Source organism: Fistularia commersonii, chromosome 7, assembly GCF_037954325.1.
Source record: "Fistularia commersonii isolate RoL2024-O1a breed Wild chromosome 7, RoL_Fcom_v1.0, whole genome shotgun sequence".
Classification (NCBI taxonomy): Eukaryota; Metazoa; Chordata; class Actinopteri; order Syngnathiformes; family Fistulariidae; genus Fistularia; species Fistularia commersonii.
This window is the reverse complement of record NC_141290.1, coordinates 4,650,162-4,667,885: the sequence shown is the minus strand read 5'-3', so window position 1 is coordinate 4,667,885 and position 17,724 is coordinate 4,650,162. Positions and strand designations below refer to the sequence as shown.

General features: G+C 53.0%; 1 protein-coding gene across 5 annotated transcripts in view; it reads left to right on the top strand.

Annotated features, from left to right (window-relative positions):
• cep290 (centrosomal protein 290) overlaps nt 1–17,724 on the top strand; it is a 32,990-nt gene that overhangs the window by 5,359 nt on the left and 9,907 nt on the right. For 3 of the 5 annotated variants that reach the window (XM_086149259.1, XM_086149260.1, XM_086149256.1), the window contains exons 6-36: nt 639–692; nt 824–844; nt 1,656–1,802; nt 3,054–3,236; nt 3,384–3,473; nt 3,940–4,062; nt 4,190–4,313; nt 4,535–4,707; nt 5,148–5,310; nt 5,406–5,506; nt 5,580–5,646; nt 5,910–6,010; nt 7,525–7,600; nt 7,707–7,822; nt 9,602–9,739; nt 11,214–11,363; nt 11,445–11,560; nt 12,002–12,104; nt 12,212–12,442; nt 12,590–12,763; nt 12,842–12,953; nt 13,828–14,036; nt 14,300–14,451; nt 14,747–14,858; nt 15,262–15,717; nt 15,792–15,956; nt 16,038–16,145; nt 16,286–16,420; nt 16,514–16,780; nt 16,849–16,956; nt 17,024–17,223. In XM_086149259.1, the coding sequence (XP_086005385.1) occupies nt 639–692; nt 824–844; nt 1,656–1,802; nt 3,054–3,236; nt 3,384–3,473; nt 3,940–4,062; nt 4,190–4,313; nt 4,535–4,707; nt 5,148–5,310; nt 5,406–5,506; nt 5,580–5,646; nt 5,910–6,010; nt 7,525–7,600; nt 7,707–7,822; nt 9,602–9,739; nt 11,214–11,363; nt 11,445–11,560; nt 12,002–12,104; nt 12,212–12,442; nt 12,590–12,763; nt 12,842–12,953; nt 13,828–14,036; nt 14,300–14,451; nt 14,747–14,858; nt 15,262–15,717; nt 15,792–15,956; nt 16,038–16,145; nt 16,286–16,420; nt 16,514–16,780; nt 16,849–16,956; nt 17,024–17,223 (4,475 nt within the window). The remainder of the gene's footprint in view (nt 1–638; nt 693–823; nt 845–1,655; nt 1,803–3,053; nt 3,237–3,383; nt 3,474–3,939; nt 4,063–4,189; nt 4,314–4,534; nt 4,708–5,147; nt 5,311–5,405; nt 5,507–5,579; nt 5,647–5,909; nt 6,011–7,524; nt 7,601–7,706; nt 7,823–9,601; nt 9,740–11,213; nt 11,364–11,444; nt 11,561–12,001; nt 12,105–12,211; nt 12,443–12,589; nt 12,764–12,841; nt 12,954–13,827; nt 14,037–14,299; nt 14,452–14,746; nt 14,859–15,261; nt 15,718–15,791; nt 15,957–16,037; nt 16,146–16,285; nt 16,421–16,513; nt 16,781–16,848; nt 16,957–17,023; nt 17,224–17,724) is intronic. The other 2 variants (XM_086149257.1, XM_086149258.1) reach the window with 2 other exon arrangements.

Genomic DNA, 17,724 nt, shown 5'->3' with positions numbered 1-17,724 from the left:
CCAAAAATGAAATAATCTCCTGCTTAAGCTATCATTCACGTCAAGTATGAATTCTGTACCAATCTTTGGCGGGCCGGATTAAAAAGACCCACGGGCCGGATGTGGCCCGCGGGCCGTAGTTTGCCCACCCCTGGTATAAGGCTATACAGAAGTGGTCATTACAACATATGGGGTTATAATGGAACATATAGGACATGTAAGGGTTAAACTCCCTCATTGGGGCGGCGTGGCGCAGGAGGTAAGTCATCGTCCTTGGAACCGAACATTCCTGATTAGATTCCCGCCTCCTAGTGTGTTGTTGAGCAAGGAGCTGAACCCCTAACTGCTCCCCTGGTGCTGATGGACGGCAGCCAAATGCTCATAGTTCGTCCGTGATGGGTTAAATGCAGAGATGGAATATCCCAACGATGGATTCATTTAAGTGTAAACTCAATATATTATTTCGATCTTTTGCTGTCTAGGGTTATATTAGAACATGTAGGGTCTGATTTGAACCTATATGTTCATATTGAGCTGGTTATGTTAGAAAGCATTTTATGTATCTCTGCATATAGAAACTGTCCTATTAGAACATGGGTGAGGGAGATCCCTGGATGGGTTCCTACATGACCGCCGTTTCTGTCTCTGCCTCTCTCCAGCTGGTAGAGCGAGCCGAGAGGGCGGACGGCGAGGTCAAGAGGCTGAAAAGAGAGGTGACTCGCCGCTAGTTTTACACACACACACACACACACACACACACACACAGGAAACCCTGGTGTTCCTCCTCCTCGCTGACACCACCACCACCTCCTCCTTTCATCTCTCTTTTCAAATCTGTCAAAAGATGAAAAAGCTTCGCAACAAGGTAAGAGCCGCAGACGGACTCTGTCTGCCAGAGCACTTGTAGTTGTATCCACCCCCTCTAGTTGGCCCAGTCCTCGCTAGGTCCATGTTTCGTTTGCAGTTCGATCCATTCTTTGAAGTTCCTCCAGGTAATTGAGCTTCGCTTGACTTAATTTAGCCAAAACGTTAGCGGTAAAGTATGTAGTTCTGTCTGAGCCGTGCAGTGGTTGCTGATAAGAGTCCAGAGGCGGACGGGTTCTCCCAGTGTGGGTTCTCCGCGTTCTCCTGCCTGGGTTCTCTCCAGGTTCTCCATCTTCAATCCAAAACAGGCAGAAAACATTGTTTGCACTCCAATGCGGAGAGAACCGGGCCGATCCATCATTCCGGACGGATCCAAACCACGCGGCTGGAACGGCAGGGCTCCTCGCCGAAAGCCCACGCCGGCGCAGAATTCGGATCAGGTTTACAACCATCGACCACGAGATCCCCCGGGGTTCTCCGTCATGAATTCAAAGTGAACTGGCTAAAAAAAATTCCAATATAGAAGTGAGATCTGGATCTTCGATTGTGTTTGTATCTGAAGATCAGGGATTAATAAGTGATTTAAAGCCTCCCAACCTTGACGCCGATCAATACCAGATTGAATATTTGAATAACGGGACATTTATTCTCTTTTCGTGAACCTTTCAGAGCGTCGGCCAGATGTGTTTCCTTGAAAAATAATCTCTTAAATGAAGTATGAGGAGAAAACTGGTTACCAGATGAGGTTTAGGGTCCCAGGAACCATCTCTGACTCACAACGTGCGCTGCCCCCACCCCCTTCCCCCCCCCAGAATGAGCAGCTGCAGCAGGACATGGAGTTCTATCGGGCAGAGCTGGAGCAGAAGGAGCCGACGCTTTCCAGAGACGAGAGCGCCGAGACCCAGAGGAAGCTCAGCGTGGCCAACCGCCAGCTCTACCAGTGCCTGGAGGACCTGCAGGTATTTCTAGAGAAGGACCCGCCAAACAGAAGCCCAGAGTCTGGACCAGGAAGTACCCAGACCCCCCCATCCCCAACCGCACAGCCGCCAAATACTCAGAAATGACTCTACCGCGACCAAAAGAAATTAGTTTAATATTGGCCAGAAACCAGCACATCATCTGCTGGTTGCAAGATCAGACAGAACACTTCTCAGACATGCAGGAAATGCAGTGAAGGTCAATGACAATTTACCAGAAAATCACTAAAAGATGGAAAGGCACTTTTAAGAAATCACACGACAGTAAGACACTTTCTGAAAATTAGCGCAGAGACTGCAGACTGCAACAAAAGTAACAGCGGGTTCGCTTTTCAAATAGAGATTGAAAGGAATTACCCTATACCTGACACAAATGACCTGATAATAAGTAAATATACTCCCTCATAATTCCAAAGAGACCACCTGAAAATTGGTGATGAGATACCTGAAATTGCTTGGAAATGATCAAATCAGCAACAATTGATTAGCTTAAAATGACCTGAAAATGATCTTTGAAATTGGCAACATGTCTGTCTATGCATTAGCAATAAGTTATCTGCATATTAGCAGCAAGTTACCCGACTATTAGCGACAAGTTACCTGACTATTAGCGACAAGTTACATGAGCATTAGCGACAAGTTATCTGAACATTAGCGACAAGCTACCTGAGCCTTAGGGACAAGCTACTTGAACAGTAGCAAAATATTCCCCAATAAAAGATGTTACCTGGAAACTTTTGATAAAAATATGTGAAAATCAACAATCATTTCCTTACTACATTAGCAAAATAGCAAGTTAAAATAGCTAAAAATACCTGCATATTAGCTACCAGTTATTTTGACATGAGGGTAATATTTCCCTAAAACTTAAAACAGTACTTGAAATTTGATGATAAAAATACCCGAAAATCATCAATCGACGTCTGTAAAGCCAGCAAAAGAGCAAATGATAATTAGCTTAAAAATCCCTGATCGTTTCGCAGAGACAACCTGAAAAATGTGGATTAATTTCCTGAAAATCTGCAATCAATTACATTAGAATTAGCGGAACAACTAGCTTGAAATTACATTAGAAATTAGCAGAAGTGAAATAACGAGCAGAAAATGAGCAAGAAATGCCACTTAAATCTGCGATGAGTCATCTGGAAGCATGTTTCTGGTTTTGAAGGCCATTAGCCCCGCAAACACCGGATACCACGCGTGAATGTCACGCGTGACCCCTGTGCCTTTCAGCGCACCGAGGAAGAGAACGCCGATCTGAGGACACAAAACCAGCAGCTGCAGGTCGGCCTGGAGGACTCGGTGAGGGAGATGGAGAGGATGACGGACGAGTACAACAAGATGAAGATCGTGGTGCAGCAGAACGACGCCGCGATCGACCGGGTGACGAAGGAGCGGGACCAGGCCAAGCTGCAGGTCCTGCACCTCCCCCCCTCCGCCCGTGACTCTCCGGATTCTACTGCCTCCGTCTAGACCTCATGGAGTCTTTACATGACAGCTTTATGTGGCGCGCACGTACGTGTATGTGTGTGTGTGTGACTGCGCGTGTGTTTTTACGTGCAGGTCAGGGAGCTAACAGACAAGATTCACAACATGACGGAAGAGGACGACCCCATCATGGCGGCGGTGAACGCCAAGGTGGAGGAGTGGAAGGTGGGTGTTTACGGCCCCTGCAGGGCGGGAGTGGGGGTCCGGGCGCGCTTTGCACCCCCTTGGAGCCAGATGTGCTTCCTTTAGTAAATCTCGACGACAAATTATGGCTCCTCCAGGGGCCACGTGAAAACTTCTCCCTCTTGAACCCAGAACGGCGGGGGCCGGGGCCGGAGGGCGGTGGGGGTTCGTGTGCCTTCCCATGTTCCCGCCTGGGTTTTTCTATGTGTGGGTTCTCACGTCCTCCTGCCTGAGTTCTTCCTCACAAAGTCCGAAAAACAGTCAGCAAGTTCATCGAGGAGTCTAGATTGCCCTGAGGTGTGAGTGGTTGGATGTCTCTGCATGCGGTGACCCATCCGGGTTGAGTCCTTCATGATTGGAGATGTTTGGAAATGCTGAAAACTTCCTCCCTACAGTGCTGACCCCCCCCCCCCCCCCCCCCCGCCCCGCCCCCACGTCTGTTTTTCAGAGGGCGCTGTCCGCCAAGGACGAGGAGATCCTGGTGTACCAGCAGATGATCCGCGAGCTCAGGGAGAAGCTGCGCGCCGCCCAGCTGGACGTGGACAAAAGCAACGTGATGGCCCTGCAGCAGGTTCGTCCCCAATGGAGCGGACGACGGCTCCTCGCGGCTCGAGGAAACCAGATGTTCCGCTTCGGCCAGGAGGAACCCGGAGGTGGGTTCCTCCTCCGCCGCCACTGAACGCAGCTCGTCCTCACAGGCGATCCAGGAGCGGGACAGTCAGATCAAGGTCCTGAGCCAGCAGGTGGAGCAGTACACTGGCGAGATGGAGAAGCACGCGCTCCTCATCCAGGACCTGAAGGCCAGTACCAGGAGGGAGCCAGGTGAGCCCACGTCCTCACCGGGACACGTGCATTGCCTGCTCGCCTCGCCGTTCGACATCAATTCCAAAAATCTGAGGGAGAGCGGCAGCACTGATCAGAGAACCGCAGTTCTGGACGGTCTTGCGCGGATACAGATCCGCTGCCGAGCACGACGGTGATTAGAGGATAAGCCCCCCCGCCGTCTTTCTCTTCTCTCCACCTCCGTGCCTCCGCCCTCCCAGGCCTGCCGACGTCGACCCTGCAGAGGAAGGCGGAGGACTTGAAGTCGCGGCTGGACGCCGCCGAGGCCCGGGCGGCGGAGGCCCAGCGCGGCCTGGAACAGGCGGAGGCCCACGCCGAGGAAAAGGACAAAGCGCTCATTGAGGCCCTGAACCGCTTGAGCGAGTACGAGTCTGTAAGTCTACAAAATAACCCCCCACCCACCTCCACACAGAAGTCTGCGTTCAACTTAACGCTTACATGAAAGATTTTTATTTTAATCCAAATCCAATTAATCGATCTCAGTTTCCCAGAAGCAGCTGTGTGTGTGTGTGTGTGTGTGTGTGTGCTCTCCGTGCTGTCCGTCCCAGCAGGGAGGGAGACACTGGTGCCTGTGTGTGTGTGTGTGTGCATGTGTGTGTGTGTGTGTGTGTGTGTGACTGTGGTGTGATCAACGTGCTCTCGGGGCCCCACGAGACGAGTGTTTGGACCCGCCGCTGCCGCATCCAATCGCAGCGCTCGATTCTCTCAAAAAACAAAACAAAAACAAACACACACCGAAGGGGGGTCAGGTGGTGGGTGGGGTTGGGCTCGGGCCGGCGGAGGAGGGGCGCTGACCGTCTCCGGTGCCGGCAGGGGACCTACGGCCTGGCGGACGCCGTTGCTGAGATCAAAGAATGCAGAAATGAGATTATGGCGAGGGATCGTGACGCCGAGGCCGTGACCAAGGAGATCAACCAGCTGGAGATGAGGATCGCTTACCTCATGGACGAAAACGAGGATTTCCGAGAAAAACTAGGTCAGGTCCCTTTGTTTTTTTTTTTTTTTTTTTTTTTGGTTCTTCTATGTTTTGACTTGACATTTGGTTCCTGACCCCCCGCGTGACCCCCGAAGGCCTGGAGCCCCAACAGGAAGTGGACTTGACGGAATTCAGGCGCGCCAAAGAGCTGAGACAGCGCCAGTACAAGGCAGAGAATCAGGTCCTTGCCAAAGAGGTAAGGTGGTGCCCCGCAATGGCCGCTGTCCAGGTGGCGCCTTCTGGTCACGTGACTGACCTTCTCTCCTCAGGTGGAGCGGCTGGAGGAGGAGCGCCTGGAGCTTAAGAAGCAGGTGCGACGCATGGCGAAGGAGAGAGGTGACCGCCACGCCGCCGACCAAACCGAACCAGACTCGAGGTTCCGACCTCAGGGCGGTTCGACCTCCTCGATGCCTCGGAGACCAAACCAGCCCTTTGTCACTCTGCTACTTCCCAACATTTTACTCCCTGTTTCAAACACACAGTGAACCCACACAACAGTAGTAGTAGGAGCAGATTGAACCCAGAGTAATCCACCGTCAATACTCCTGACATTTCACTTGCACCATTTCTTTTTAAATGACTGGTGTCGGTGTGTTCAGGTGCCCCGCAGTTGGCGCCGCTGGAGGATGACCTCAAGTCCAGCGGCTCGCTGCAGCTTCCCCACAGGCGGGGCGTTGTGGACGAGGACCTGTGGGGCAAGGTAATCTTCTTGGGAAGTGCCAACGCCGTTTTGAATACACACACACACACACACACACACACACTCCAGTACACACTCCAGAGCCAGAGCGGCTCGGACATGTGAACGTCAAGACGGCCGGACGTCTCCTGATGGTTTCACGTCCCAACGTCTGAGTTGAACCTCAATCCGGAGATGATTCCAACTGCTCAGGAAAGTCCTGGTGTGTCAGCTCTGTCCTCGAAAATTCAACGTCTCCTTAACAAGATATCAACATCTCCTTTACTCCTTTTACTCATGTCTCCTTGACTGAATCAACGTCTCCTTTACGTTAAGTCATTGTTTCCTCGACTTAATGTCTTCTTGACATTGAATGGACGCGTCCTTGACTTAAATTCAATTCGCCATCTCCTTGACTGTCACCCTCGTTGACGTTGTTGCGTCCCTTTGACATAAAATCATTATCTCCTTTGGTTAAATCGACATCTCCTTGACGTCAAATAGTCCTCTGAAGTCAGCCTGACCTCAGTGTCCTGCTGCCGATATCTGGGCTGCATCTGGTGCCGGAAGGAGCCGGACTCCGGAGTCCCGGTCTCTGGAAGTCTGGCTCTCGGGGTCCATGGAGAGGACGGGTCGGGGGGACGGAGAGGTGTTGAAAGGGAAGAAAGGTCGCCGCTTCTTCCCTCGGCTAACTGGAGGGTGACTGATGTGTCTGTTTACACCCCGGCCCTCTGAAGTGGCCCTTAATGGAATCATCTGACATCTGGATGGAACCAGGACGCGGCACACGCCACGCTCATGACCTCATACGGGGATAGCGGCGAACCGGCACGTCCGCCCGCCGCCCCAACCCTCACCCTGATGTCATATCAAGAGTTAGTGCTAAAAGCAATCTGGGTTGTTTTTTTTTCCGTATCCATCAAGCATAAATAATATTCATAATCAATAAAAAGGTTTTGGTCGAGGAGCTTGTGGTTTGGACGCTCGTCAAGGCGTGGGGATCGGAAAGTACCTCATGGATCTTTTGTTTTTCAAGAATGAAATGATTTGAACCACAAACGAATAAACATATTTTGATTTTGACATTCCGGAAAAAATCAATCACGACACGATTCCAGCTGGACCGGACCGAGTTCAGACGGTGTTCCATTGCGTCATAGTCCCTCCCCGTGTGGGCGGGGTTGTCGCGGCGATGCCAAACGCGCTTTTATCTTTGTCGCTAGGTGAGCGTACAGCGGAGACGACCGGACGTGCTGCTCCATTTTTGGCTTCTTGTCACAGAAAGTGCAAGAAGAGCTAGAGGAGGCTACATGCTAACATGTGGCGCACTATGTAGGTTTTTGTGATGAACTTCTCTGGCCAATCGGCATCCATCTCTCGATGTCCACTTTTTAGTATCCACTATTGCTTGGGGACACCCCAGAGTACCAGAATACATGATTGCCATCCCTGTTGGACGCTCCAAAAAACCCAGTCTTCATGAAAAGAGACTTTTCAAAAAAGAGCTGCTTTAAATTGTCTCTGTTTCACATCAGAACCAGCACCTGGAGAGGGAGCTGAGCAGTAAAGAGCGAGAGCTACAACTCCATAAGACCCAGTTCCAGGTCAAAGGTCAGTGTCGCCCTGCTGCTCAAAGAAATGCTCCGATCCCTGTCATGGCACAAGCCCTAAGAGTTGATTTCGTGTTTACGCGCATGTGCGCGTTGTGCCCTTGCAGTGGATGAGCTCTCCAAGGTGAAGGAGGATCTGGAGGCGGCGTTAGGGGACGTCCTCCGAGCTGTGAAGGCCAGTCAGGAGCAGCCCCTGCCAGGGGAGACGGCGACCACGACTGATGTAAGTTGGCGGGAGTTGTTTCGAAACCGTTTTGCTGTAACTTTAGCTTTAGCTTCAGCAACATGCCAAGTCCAGCCAGACTGCTTGCAAACACAGTAGCCAACGAAATACCCGGCTCTTGTATGTCCTTGATACAATAGCTATGTTAATTGGCACTACTGCCAACAATAACATACCTCAGTGTTTGCATTGATGACCGTAAATTTACTCATTATTTATACCGCTTTTCCTGCACTCAGTATTGCTGGGAGCCTATCCCAGCGGTCAATGGGTGGGAGGCGGGGTTCCCCCTGGACACCCAATAACAGGCCCACAGATAGAGACATCCATCCATTGACTCGCTCATTCAAACATGATAGAAACATAAAACCGTTCATTCACTCATTCACACATCAGTGCCACATGGGCAATTTTGTGAACATCCTGCATGTTGACAGCGAGCACAATCTGGCAGATTATTTGGTCTTTGTCATGGAAGCTGGTACTAGATTGTCGTGAAGGTGCAGTAGGAGCAAAGACGACGGGCAGGCCAATCATTGTGATTGTGGCTCATTTACCTGGACCGGCGGGTGTGTGACAGGAGCCGGCGACAGGCTTAATGGAATATCCCGGGGGATCTGACAATCGGAGCACAGGCTTTGGGTGGCGGCTGAACCCAGCGGCTCCCGTCAGGTTGAGCCAGGGTTCTCAGCCGGCACCCAGGGTATCACTCCTGTCTGACTGAGCTTCATGATCACACCTGCCAGAAGTCTGCCAGGTGTGGTGTAATTCTCGGAGCCACTCCCCTACTCCTCCCAGCGCCGCTCCACCTTCAGCCTCTCCAGGTCTTTGATGTTGTCACTTCTGATGCAACTTTTCGGGGCAGAAGAAAAGGATTGACTTCAAGGAAAAACCTGCAACTTTTGGATCGTATTCACTTGGAAGTGTTGGTTCTGGTTGATTGAGCGGTTCAGTGAAGCCTGTCAGCGGAGGGACCAATCGGGTTCAAGTCGACTCCGGGTCAAAATCAGGGAATGCCGACCGGAGACGAAGAGCAAATTTCCGCACGGAACACAGGTTTGTTTACTTTTTCGAGTAAATAGACCTGTGCAATTTTGGGATGTGGCCATGTTGGTGACGCTATTGCTTTGTTGTGATGTGGGTCATTTCTGCTGCGTTGGGTGTTGCATTGAACAGCTAGTCTGGAGCCCCTGCATGTACATGAATTATGCTTTAAGGCAGATGTGTGCGTACACACACACACACATACACACACACGCACGCATCACGTGCTAATCTCGTTTGACGAATCAACGCTGAGGGTCTTGACGTTCCTGGCACGGCGCACGTCTGCATGTTTGGATACAGCTCACATGGATCGTCTCTTCCGCTTGATTACAACAGGAGTGATTTGCTATGGCAGGACCTCCAGCACACACACACACACACACACACACACACACACATGCCGCTCCATCACAGATGTGTGGGGAAACACAGGACGGTTGCTAACGGTGACGGAGTTGTGGCCGGACCACCATCGTTTTTCTGGACCCCTGCAAACAACAGTGAATACAAACCCGACAGTTTTGTAAATAAATAAATGTGAGTGAGTGAATCAGCGAGCCGGGGCGGTCGTGACCCGATGGTGGCGGTCCGGCACGTGTTCACGGATCGCAGATGCTTTCCAACAAGCACCTATTGGCACTGCGTCTGCTTTGTCTCATTGGCCAAGAGGAAACGACCACACGCGCACATCGCTCGGGTCGTTCACATCGCCGCCTCTTTCTCCCGTTGCAGGACGGCGACGGGCCGCGGCAGCTCGGCTCCCGGCTCCACCAGCTGCTGGGCAGGAACGAGGAGCTGAGGCAGGAGCTGAAGACGGCTCGCGAGGAGGCGGCGAGCGGCCTGGGTCAGCTGGCCGCCACCAGGGCGAAGGTATGTCATGAAATACATCCTGGTTGATAAAGCCCGGGAAGATAAAAACCTGGTTGGAGAGTAAAGCTGGAGCACTTCTATCCATCTCCTCTGGAGGATAATATTCTGAAGGACACGCACGATAATCATACGTCTATAAATCATCCCAGTCATGCCCATAAATGCGTGGGTTTGCTATCGACAGAGCCACAGCAAGCAGGTTCAAGTATGTCTCGGAGCAGAAGGAAGCCAACAAAAACAGCCAGGCACCCTGTGATTGACAGCTCACCTGTTCAGGTTATGCCCCTCCTCTTGACCCGACGTCAGCCGGGATTGGCTGATCGGCGAGACGCGGTGATCTTTCCGGGACCTTCCTCGGGACTCTTTGCGCCAAACCAAGCCCGATTAGCGTCCAGGCCGACCTTTGACCTTCATCCTCACAGCTACCTGTCAGAGAAACCCAGGCGTCACGGTGGTTTGATACAGTACCGTCACTCTTAATTATTCCTGTGGTTTGGATCTGGTATCAACACCGGCTGCCAGCTGGGGTTCAACCAGGGGAGAACGGGTTTCTTGTCCTGACATGCCACCTCTCCTCTAGCTGATAATTAGGACTTGGCACCGACCGGTTGGTTCATCTCTTGAGGGGAGCTCCTCCTGACCGCCCGGACCTCCTGGAAAGTCCGGGCGGTCAAACTCTGTCCAGCATCATAACCGAGGGCGCGTCCCCGATGAAGAGAGAGGACATCTTTGTCTGGGTATGAAATCCTCCCCTCCAGGCGGCCGCCACCAGTCCAGATAGGACTCTTCACGGCGCTGCACCACCCGTGACTCTTCCTTTTTTTTTTTTTTTCAAGCTCACATCTCTTCTTCTCAGAAATGTTTGGAATCCAATTCTCAGTTCCTCCATCCGTGGAAAACCTTTTTTTTTTTTTTTCTTTTTTTTCCGGGACTCGGCGTGCACGCCGCGCTGTGAAGGGAGACATTTCATCCAGTTCTCGGAAACGTTGAATCTTCCGATAACCGGGCATGGCGGGATGATGAACGGCGGAGACGGGCGGAAAGAAAAAAAAAAGAAAGAAAAGAAAACCTCCGCGCTTCCAAGAACCCAGACACCAATTTTTGAAAAAGACTTCCTGAGATTGTATCGAAACTGAACGGAGCTCACCATCTCAGGCCAATTACAAGGATCGATTCATGCGTTTGGATTTCTTAAGATGCAAAGAGGCCAAAGAGCAGAGATCGCTGACGGACTTGTGGACTCAAAGTGTCCCATTTGTGACCAACTCGCTAAAAATCATCCACGTTTTACAGCAAAAATCAACAATATTCATTCATTCATTAACTATAGTTTCTCATAAACAGTCAACCTCTGATTCAGAGGTCATGTGGCAGTTGGCATCAGTTTCTACCAGAATGTGTAACAATACAGTAATAACTCCTGAAGGCCTGCTAATGGTGTAATGCAGTGTAATAACCGCCAGTAATTTGCAAGGTGAAAGAGCTGGAGGGCGAGCTGGAGCAGGCGAGGAAGTCCTCCGGCAGCGGCGGCGTCTTCCGACCTCTAACCCTCCCAGAAGGCCTGGAGCCCAGCAGCACGGAGGTCATCCACGCCCTGAACGAGTACGCCGTCCGGCTGCTGCAGGTGCGCCCAGCCGCCCACGCCCACGCCACCCCCCCACCCCGTCAGCAGCCAATCATCGGCCTGTGGCGATCTTTCCCTCAGGAGCAGAGGAACCAGGAGGAGAGCCGAACCAGGACCGCGGGAGCGCTGGAGGAGTACAAGGAGAAGTTCGCCATACTGAGCCACCAGCAGGGCCTCCTCTACCAGGAACACCTCAGGTGGGTTGTTACAGTTTTTCTCATACGTTTGTAACGCTCTCGAAAACAAATGAGCTCCGGGGCGTGGAAATTAACCAGCACAACGTAAATAAAGAGCGGAGATGGAGACACCAGGACCGACAGGAACTCAAGGTTCAACAACCGCCTATACTCACCTCTCCTGCTTCCTCATCTTCTGCTGCTGATGGTCTCCATCTGTGTCCACTCCCTCTTTGCCTTCCTCATCTTCTTCTTCATCTACTTCCTCTCCCGCTGCTGTTCCTGCTTTTTGTCCTCTTTTCCTCCTCCTGCTTCTTCAAGGTGTCCAAAGGATTTTCCTTTTGGTTCCTCTTCTGCATCTCCTGCTGTTTACTTTTTTAATCTTCGCTCTCCTTCGTTCTGTCTCCATCTTCTGTGACCGAGACCTCAGCGGTGTTTTCAATATGTGTGTGTTTTGCGTAGGGAGAAGGCGGAGTGGCAGAAGGAGAGGGAGGCCCTGACTCGGGTGAAGGAGAAGCTGGAGGAGCAGAAACAGGAAAGCGACATTAAGATCCAGGAGTTTAATGTGAGTCATAAATCTTTTTTTTTTTGTTTCATTTTTCTGATTGATCAGCCCGGTTTAGAAACCTCATCCTACATCTCAAGGAGTTTCTCCAACCGCCCTCTTCCCAGGCGCTCCTGGACGTCCTCCAGAAAGACCCGGAGGAGGTGCGGCGGCAGCTGAGCGAGGCCCTGCGGGCGGCGACGGTGCTCAAGGTGAACGAACGCAAGCTGACGCGGTGCTACGCCGCGCTGCAGGAGCAGGAACACCACCTGCGGCGGGAGAACGGACGCCTGACGGATGAGAGCAGCCGCATGCAGGCCGCCGTCACACAGAGGGTCGGGTTCCTGCAGCGATTCAAGGTAGCCTCCAAACCATTTGTGTGATTAATGCATAATAACGGCTGACCTGAGGTCAGCCGGGTGTCGCGGAAACATGGAGTAACCGCTTCCCGAAGATCAATTATGCTAGATGGTAGTTTGAAGGCCGGCGCGATCGTTGTGTCGTAGGAAATGGCGTCCTACAAGATGGCGGCGCTGCAGAGGGCCTTGGACGACAGCGTGCCGGCCTCGGCCATGGACCGCGCCGACAAGCAGTACGCCGCCTTGACCGCCAAGTACCGGGACGTCCTGCAGAGGGACAGCCGCCTCATCCAGAGGACCGGCGACCTGGAGCAGCTGGAGGTGCCCGGCGAACACCTCGACCCTCGCCGCCATCTTCACCTCCCGTCACCGCCCAAACTCTTTCCTTTTCCCCGGCAGACGGAGAACGAATCCCTCCGTGCCCAGACGTCCGCCATCAGTAAGGAGCTGGAGATCACCAAGGAGAAGCTGCACACCCTGGAGCAGGCCTGGGCCAGGAGCACCACTCTTGGTCAGTAGTTCTATTATTATTATTATCATTATCATTTTTGTTTTTGTCATCATCAGCCATTATTATTGTCATGATTATTATAAGCAGTAGTGGTAGTAGTATCGTAATCGTCCTTATTTTTTATCATTCTTATTGTTGTTCTTCTATTATCAGTATTATGTTAGTGTGATGCTCCAATGCTGCAAATATTGTTTTTATTTTTATTCCAGTGCCTTGAGATGCCCAGTTAGCTTAAGCTAATCACGCTCAGCTAATTGTTTGCTTGTGAGCATTCAGGAAGTGCAGGCTGAAGCTGTATTGAAATTATCTAAAGATGATTTAAAAAAAAAATTTTTTTACATTCGTAGTTTAATCCCATCCGTCATTTAGAACCAACCTGAGGAACCTAATAGTCCCTGAATGTTTAATCAATCAATTTATTAATCCTGCTCTTTGACGCCAGGACTCTGCAACCCTGTAATCCAGCAGGTTGGGTTTAATCCGGGGTTTCCGGTGGAGAGATAACAGTGTTGCATGACCTTGTTTAAATACCGCAGCAGTGTTCCTATCCTGTTTAATGCACTCATTTGAAACCATTTGTAAACGTAGCATGTTAAGCTAATATTGTATAGAATAGACTACAAAAGTAATGGACGATGCACTTTCAAGTAGAATTAGTCTCCTTTTTTCTCTAGATTACGTTTATGACAATCTAGACTAGACTAATCCGGAGACGGGTTTAATCCCATGGTAACCTGAAGTAAAGCAGCTGTGTCCTGATGGCTTTAACCTCTGAAACGGTGACCCGGGTTTTAGCGCGTTAGCCGTGATTTTCTCGGCCGTGGACCCCGAGGGCGTTCCTTCCCTTGACGGCCCCTTTCTTCCCGCCCGACAGCGGGAGACGAGGGCGGCGCGGAGAAGCCCGACAAGGCGCTGGCCAACAACGAGAGCGTGTCGGCCGCCAGGCACATCACCTCGCTGGAGATGAAGGAGCTGAACGAGCGTCAGCGGGCCGAACACGCCCAGAAGATGTACGAGCGCACGCGAGGCTCCCTGCGGCAGGCGGAGGAACGCAACGCCGAGCTGGAGGCCAAGTTCAGCGAGGTGAGACGTGTCAAGGAGGTGGTGGCATCGGGGGAATGAAGAGGAAGACCCGAAGCGCAGAAGTGGCAGGTTCCTGGTAACGGAGCCTTCCGGCTATCATATTTACAGGGCGGACGTCAGCCAACTTGTCACACGCACGCAGAAAACCGAATGTGTTGCAACGGGTTGAGACGATAGATCATGAAAGAGTGGCTAACAGACAGTCATCCGTTCATTCCGCGGAGTCTGCTTACACGTCGTTCCCCTTCCCCGTCCCCTCCCAGCTCACCGAGATGAACGCGGAGGCCCAGCGGGTGGAGCAGGAGCTCAGGGACCAGCTGGCCCACTGCGTCAGCAAGTCCGCCGGCGACGCCCACCGCGACACCATCGCCCAGCTGGAGGCGTCCGAGGCCGAGCTGCGCGTCGAGGTGTCCAAGTATGTGTCGTCCTCACCACGGTGTGCCGTGAGGGTTGATGATGTCAGAAGACCCTCCCACACACACACACACACACACACAGCCCAAGCTAACTAGCAAAAAAAAAAAACCCCAAGCTGTATTTATCTGTGTTGTACGCTAAAAGCCCCCCTCCCAGCGCTGGAGGGGAGCGACTCCATCGTGAGAACGGTTCTCGAATGGATCGGCGCAAAGGAAGTCGCTGATATCCGATCGGATGTCGGCCGCCGCGTCACGAAACGAGTGTTTCAAATGCGCGTTTTCTTCGCCTCTCAGGCTGCAGGAAGTGTCCGACATCGCCGTGATGCAGGCATCTGCTCTGCAGGCCCGGCAGCAGTCCAGAGACCAGGAGGTAGAAGCTCTGAGGAGACAAATCCTCGACCTCCAGGTAACCAGATGCCGGCCCTGCACCTTTTTTCTGCCACGCATGAAAATATCTTCACGTGTATGAAACACCTGATGGAGACCGAAGAAGTGCTTGGTCCTCTACCGCCTTCTCCCTGTGTGTGGTGTTGATGTTCTGCTGCCTGAGCAGGTTCTCCAGGATCCCTAGCTTTTTCCCACAGTCTAGAAAAAGTCATCAGGTTCACTGAAGCCTTCAAATTGTCTGCAAGTGTGAAAGATTGGATTTCCCCTTATGATTTGATTGACGGGTGAACCTTTCAGGTCAAACCCCACCCCCTCGTCCTGGGACTGACAGCTCCTGATGTTTGCTCCTGTTTGTGATCGTGAACGAGCCAGAATAGTCGTAAAACCCGTCTCTCGTGTACTCGTGCGAACCCGTGTTCCAGTCGCAGTCGGACGAGAAGGCCGTCATCACCCGGCTCCACCGGCACGTCCTTGCCCTGCAGCTCAGCGAGTCGGCCGCCGTCGCCCGGACGAACGCCTCGGCGTCTCACATCCAGCGTTTGGAGGCGCACAAGCTACGGCTGGAGCAACAGCTGGACGCCAGCGAGCACGCCCTCTTCCTGGCCCGCCAGGAGGCCCAGAGCCGCTGCAAGCATCTGCGGCAGACGGTGCAGTCGCTGCGGCGGCAGTTCGCCGGATCGCTGCCGCTGAAGCAGCAGGAGAAGTTGGCCGAGACCGCGGTGAGCCTCCGGGAGGACCGAACGAGGGCGCGGGAAGAGAGGAAGAGGGCGGAGGAAACCAGGAGGACGGCGGAGGGACGGGCGCAGGAGCTGGAGCTGAAGCTCCGGGGCCTGGAGGAGCTCACCGCCGCCCTGAGGGACCCCAAAGGAACCGAGAAGGTCCGGAGCCCGTTTCCGATCCGCGGCCGCGTTAAGTTTTCAACGTCCCGAACGGCAGCCGTGTGGTTTCACAGATGACGGAGTGGCACAAGAAGATGGAGGAGGCGCGCCTGCAGGAGCTGAGGAGAGGCAGGGAGCTGGCCAACCAGAAGGAGGAGATCCGCTACCTGAAGAACCTGGTGGAGGAGCAGGAGCGGAGCATCCGCACGCTGGAGGAAGACATCGTCCTCCAGAACACGGTGAGAAGAGACGCGACAAGACCTTCTGACGCCACTGAGCTGCGCGTCACCGTAACGTTTCCTCCTCCTTCCTGCGCCAAGACTCAGGAGGAGCGTCAGCTGGCCTGGGACCAGCGGGAGGTGGAGCTGGAGCGTCAGCTGGACCGGTACGAGAAGCACCAGAACCAGATCCTCGGCGGCGCCCAGAAGGTACCTTCCATCGCGGGCCTTCGAAAAGAGAGCTCCGTTTTTCGGGGGGTGTTTTTTTTTAAGTGACGGAGCGAAGCCAGAGGCTCCGGCGGGGAGGCGGAGACGGGCTAATAACGGCATTCTGGTTTGCGTCTCCTCAGCTGGACGGCGAGGCGGACTCCCTCCCGGACCCCGGCCTGCCCCTCGCCCAGCAGATGGAGTTGGCCCTCGGCAGGATCCGAGAGCTCTCCCGCGCCGTCCTGGACGCCAAGGCCGCCCGCGGGAGTCTGGACGAGGTAGCGTTTTCGAATTCCGCCCGTCGTGGGCCGAGCGCCCGGTTTTCTCAGCTCCGCCCCCGTCCCTCCCTCCCTCCCTCGCCGCCGCCGCAGAAGCTGAAGGAGAAGGCGGCGGCGCTGTGGAAGGCGGAGCAGAACATCGTGTCACGGGACAAGGTGATCAACGAGCTACGCCTGCGCCTCCCCGCCGCCGCCGGCAGGGAGCGCCTGCTCGCGGACCTGACCGAGCAGGATGGGGTCCGGCCCGACGCCGCCGCCACCCGAAGGTTGGCGCTCACCGTCCGAGACCTCCGGGGACGGCTGGACAGGAAGGAGGAGGAGTTGAAGAAGTACCGGAACCAGCTGACGCAGGCCAGACAGGTAGGACCGGGCCGTGGGAGGCGGAGGGGCGCGAACGGACCGCGAGCAACATCACCTTCCCGTACCAGAACCAGGAGGAGCTGATCAGGAGGCACCAGGAGGAGCTGCGAGGTCTTCATCAGAAGTTGGACCTGAACACGGACACCTCCCTGGACCGCTTCAGGCAGACGGCGATGGTACGGAGCTCCTCTCCAGGTCCGACATCTGATCTCATCTCACCCGCATCCTCTTCTTGGCCCCCAGGAGCTGATGAAGAAGCCCAGCGTCAGCGTGCCGACGTCCCGGCACCTGGAGCGCCTGGCGGAGCTGGAGGAGACGGCGGCCGAGCAGGACGCCTCCCTGGCCTCCCTCGGCGACAGGCTGAAGGCCGCCGCCGCCGAGCTGGAGCGGCAGAGGGTCGCCGCGGAAACGCAGGCGAAGAGCCACGTCGATGAGATGTCGAGGTGATGGCGGCTCGGTGTGGGCAGGGATTAACGCAGGAGATAAGCAGGACGCGATCAAAACTCCCCGGGATCCTAAACGTCGTGGCTGCCAGGCGACCCGCAGGCAGCACGCCGTTTCCCAAGACACACTCTAGAATGGCGGCTTTATTTTTTTTTCTTTTCATCCGTTTGATTCCATATCCAGGAGAGATAAATATACATCTATACATTTTTTTTAATTTATTTTTTTATTAATGAGATCTCCATATCCAGAAATCGATATATTTTATTTTTATGTTTTTGTTATCAGTTGTTATCACTATATCTAGTAGAAAAAGATTGAATTTTATTTTTCTATTTTTGTTTTTCTATTCTCACAATCGCTACATCCTGGAGGAATGAACGTATTTGATTTAATATTTATTTTTCTATTTATATCTATTTGTATTTTCAGGCTGGTTCTTTATTTCAGTTCATCATTTTTTTTTTTTTTTTTTTTTTTTTAATCATCATTTTTTGCCG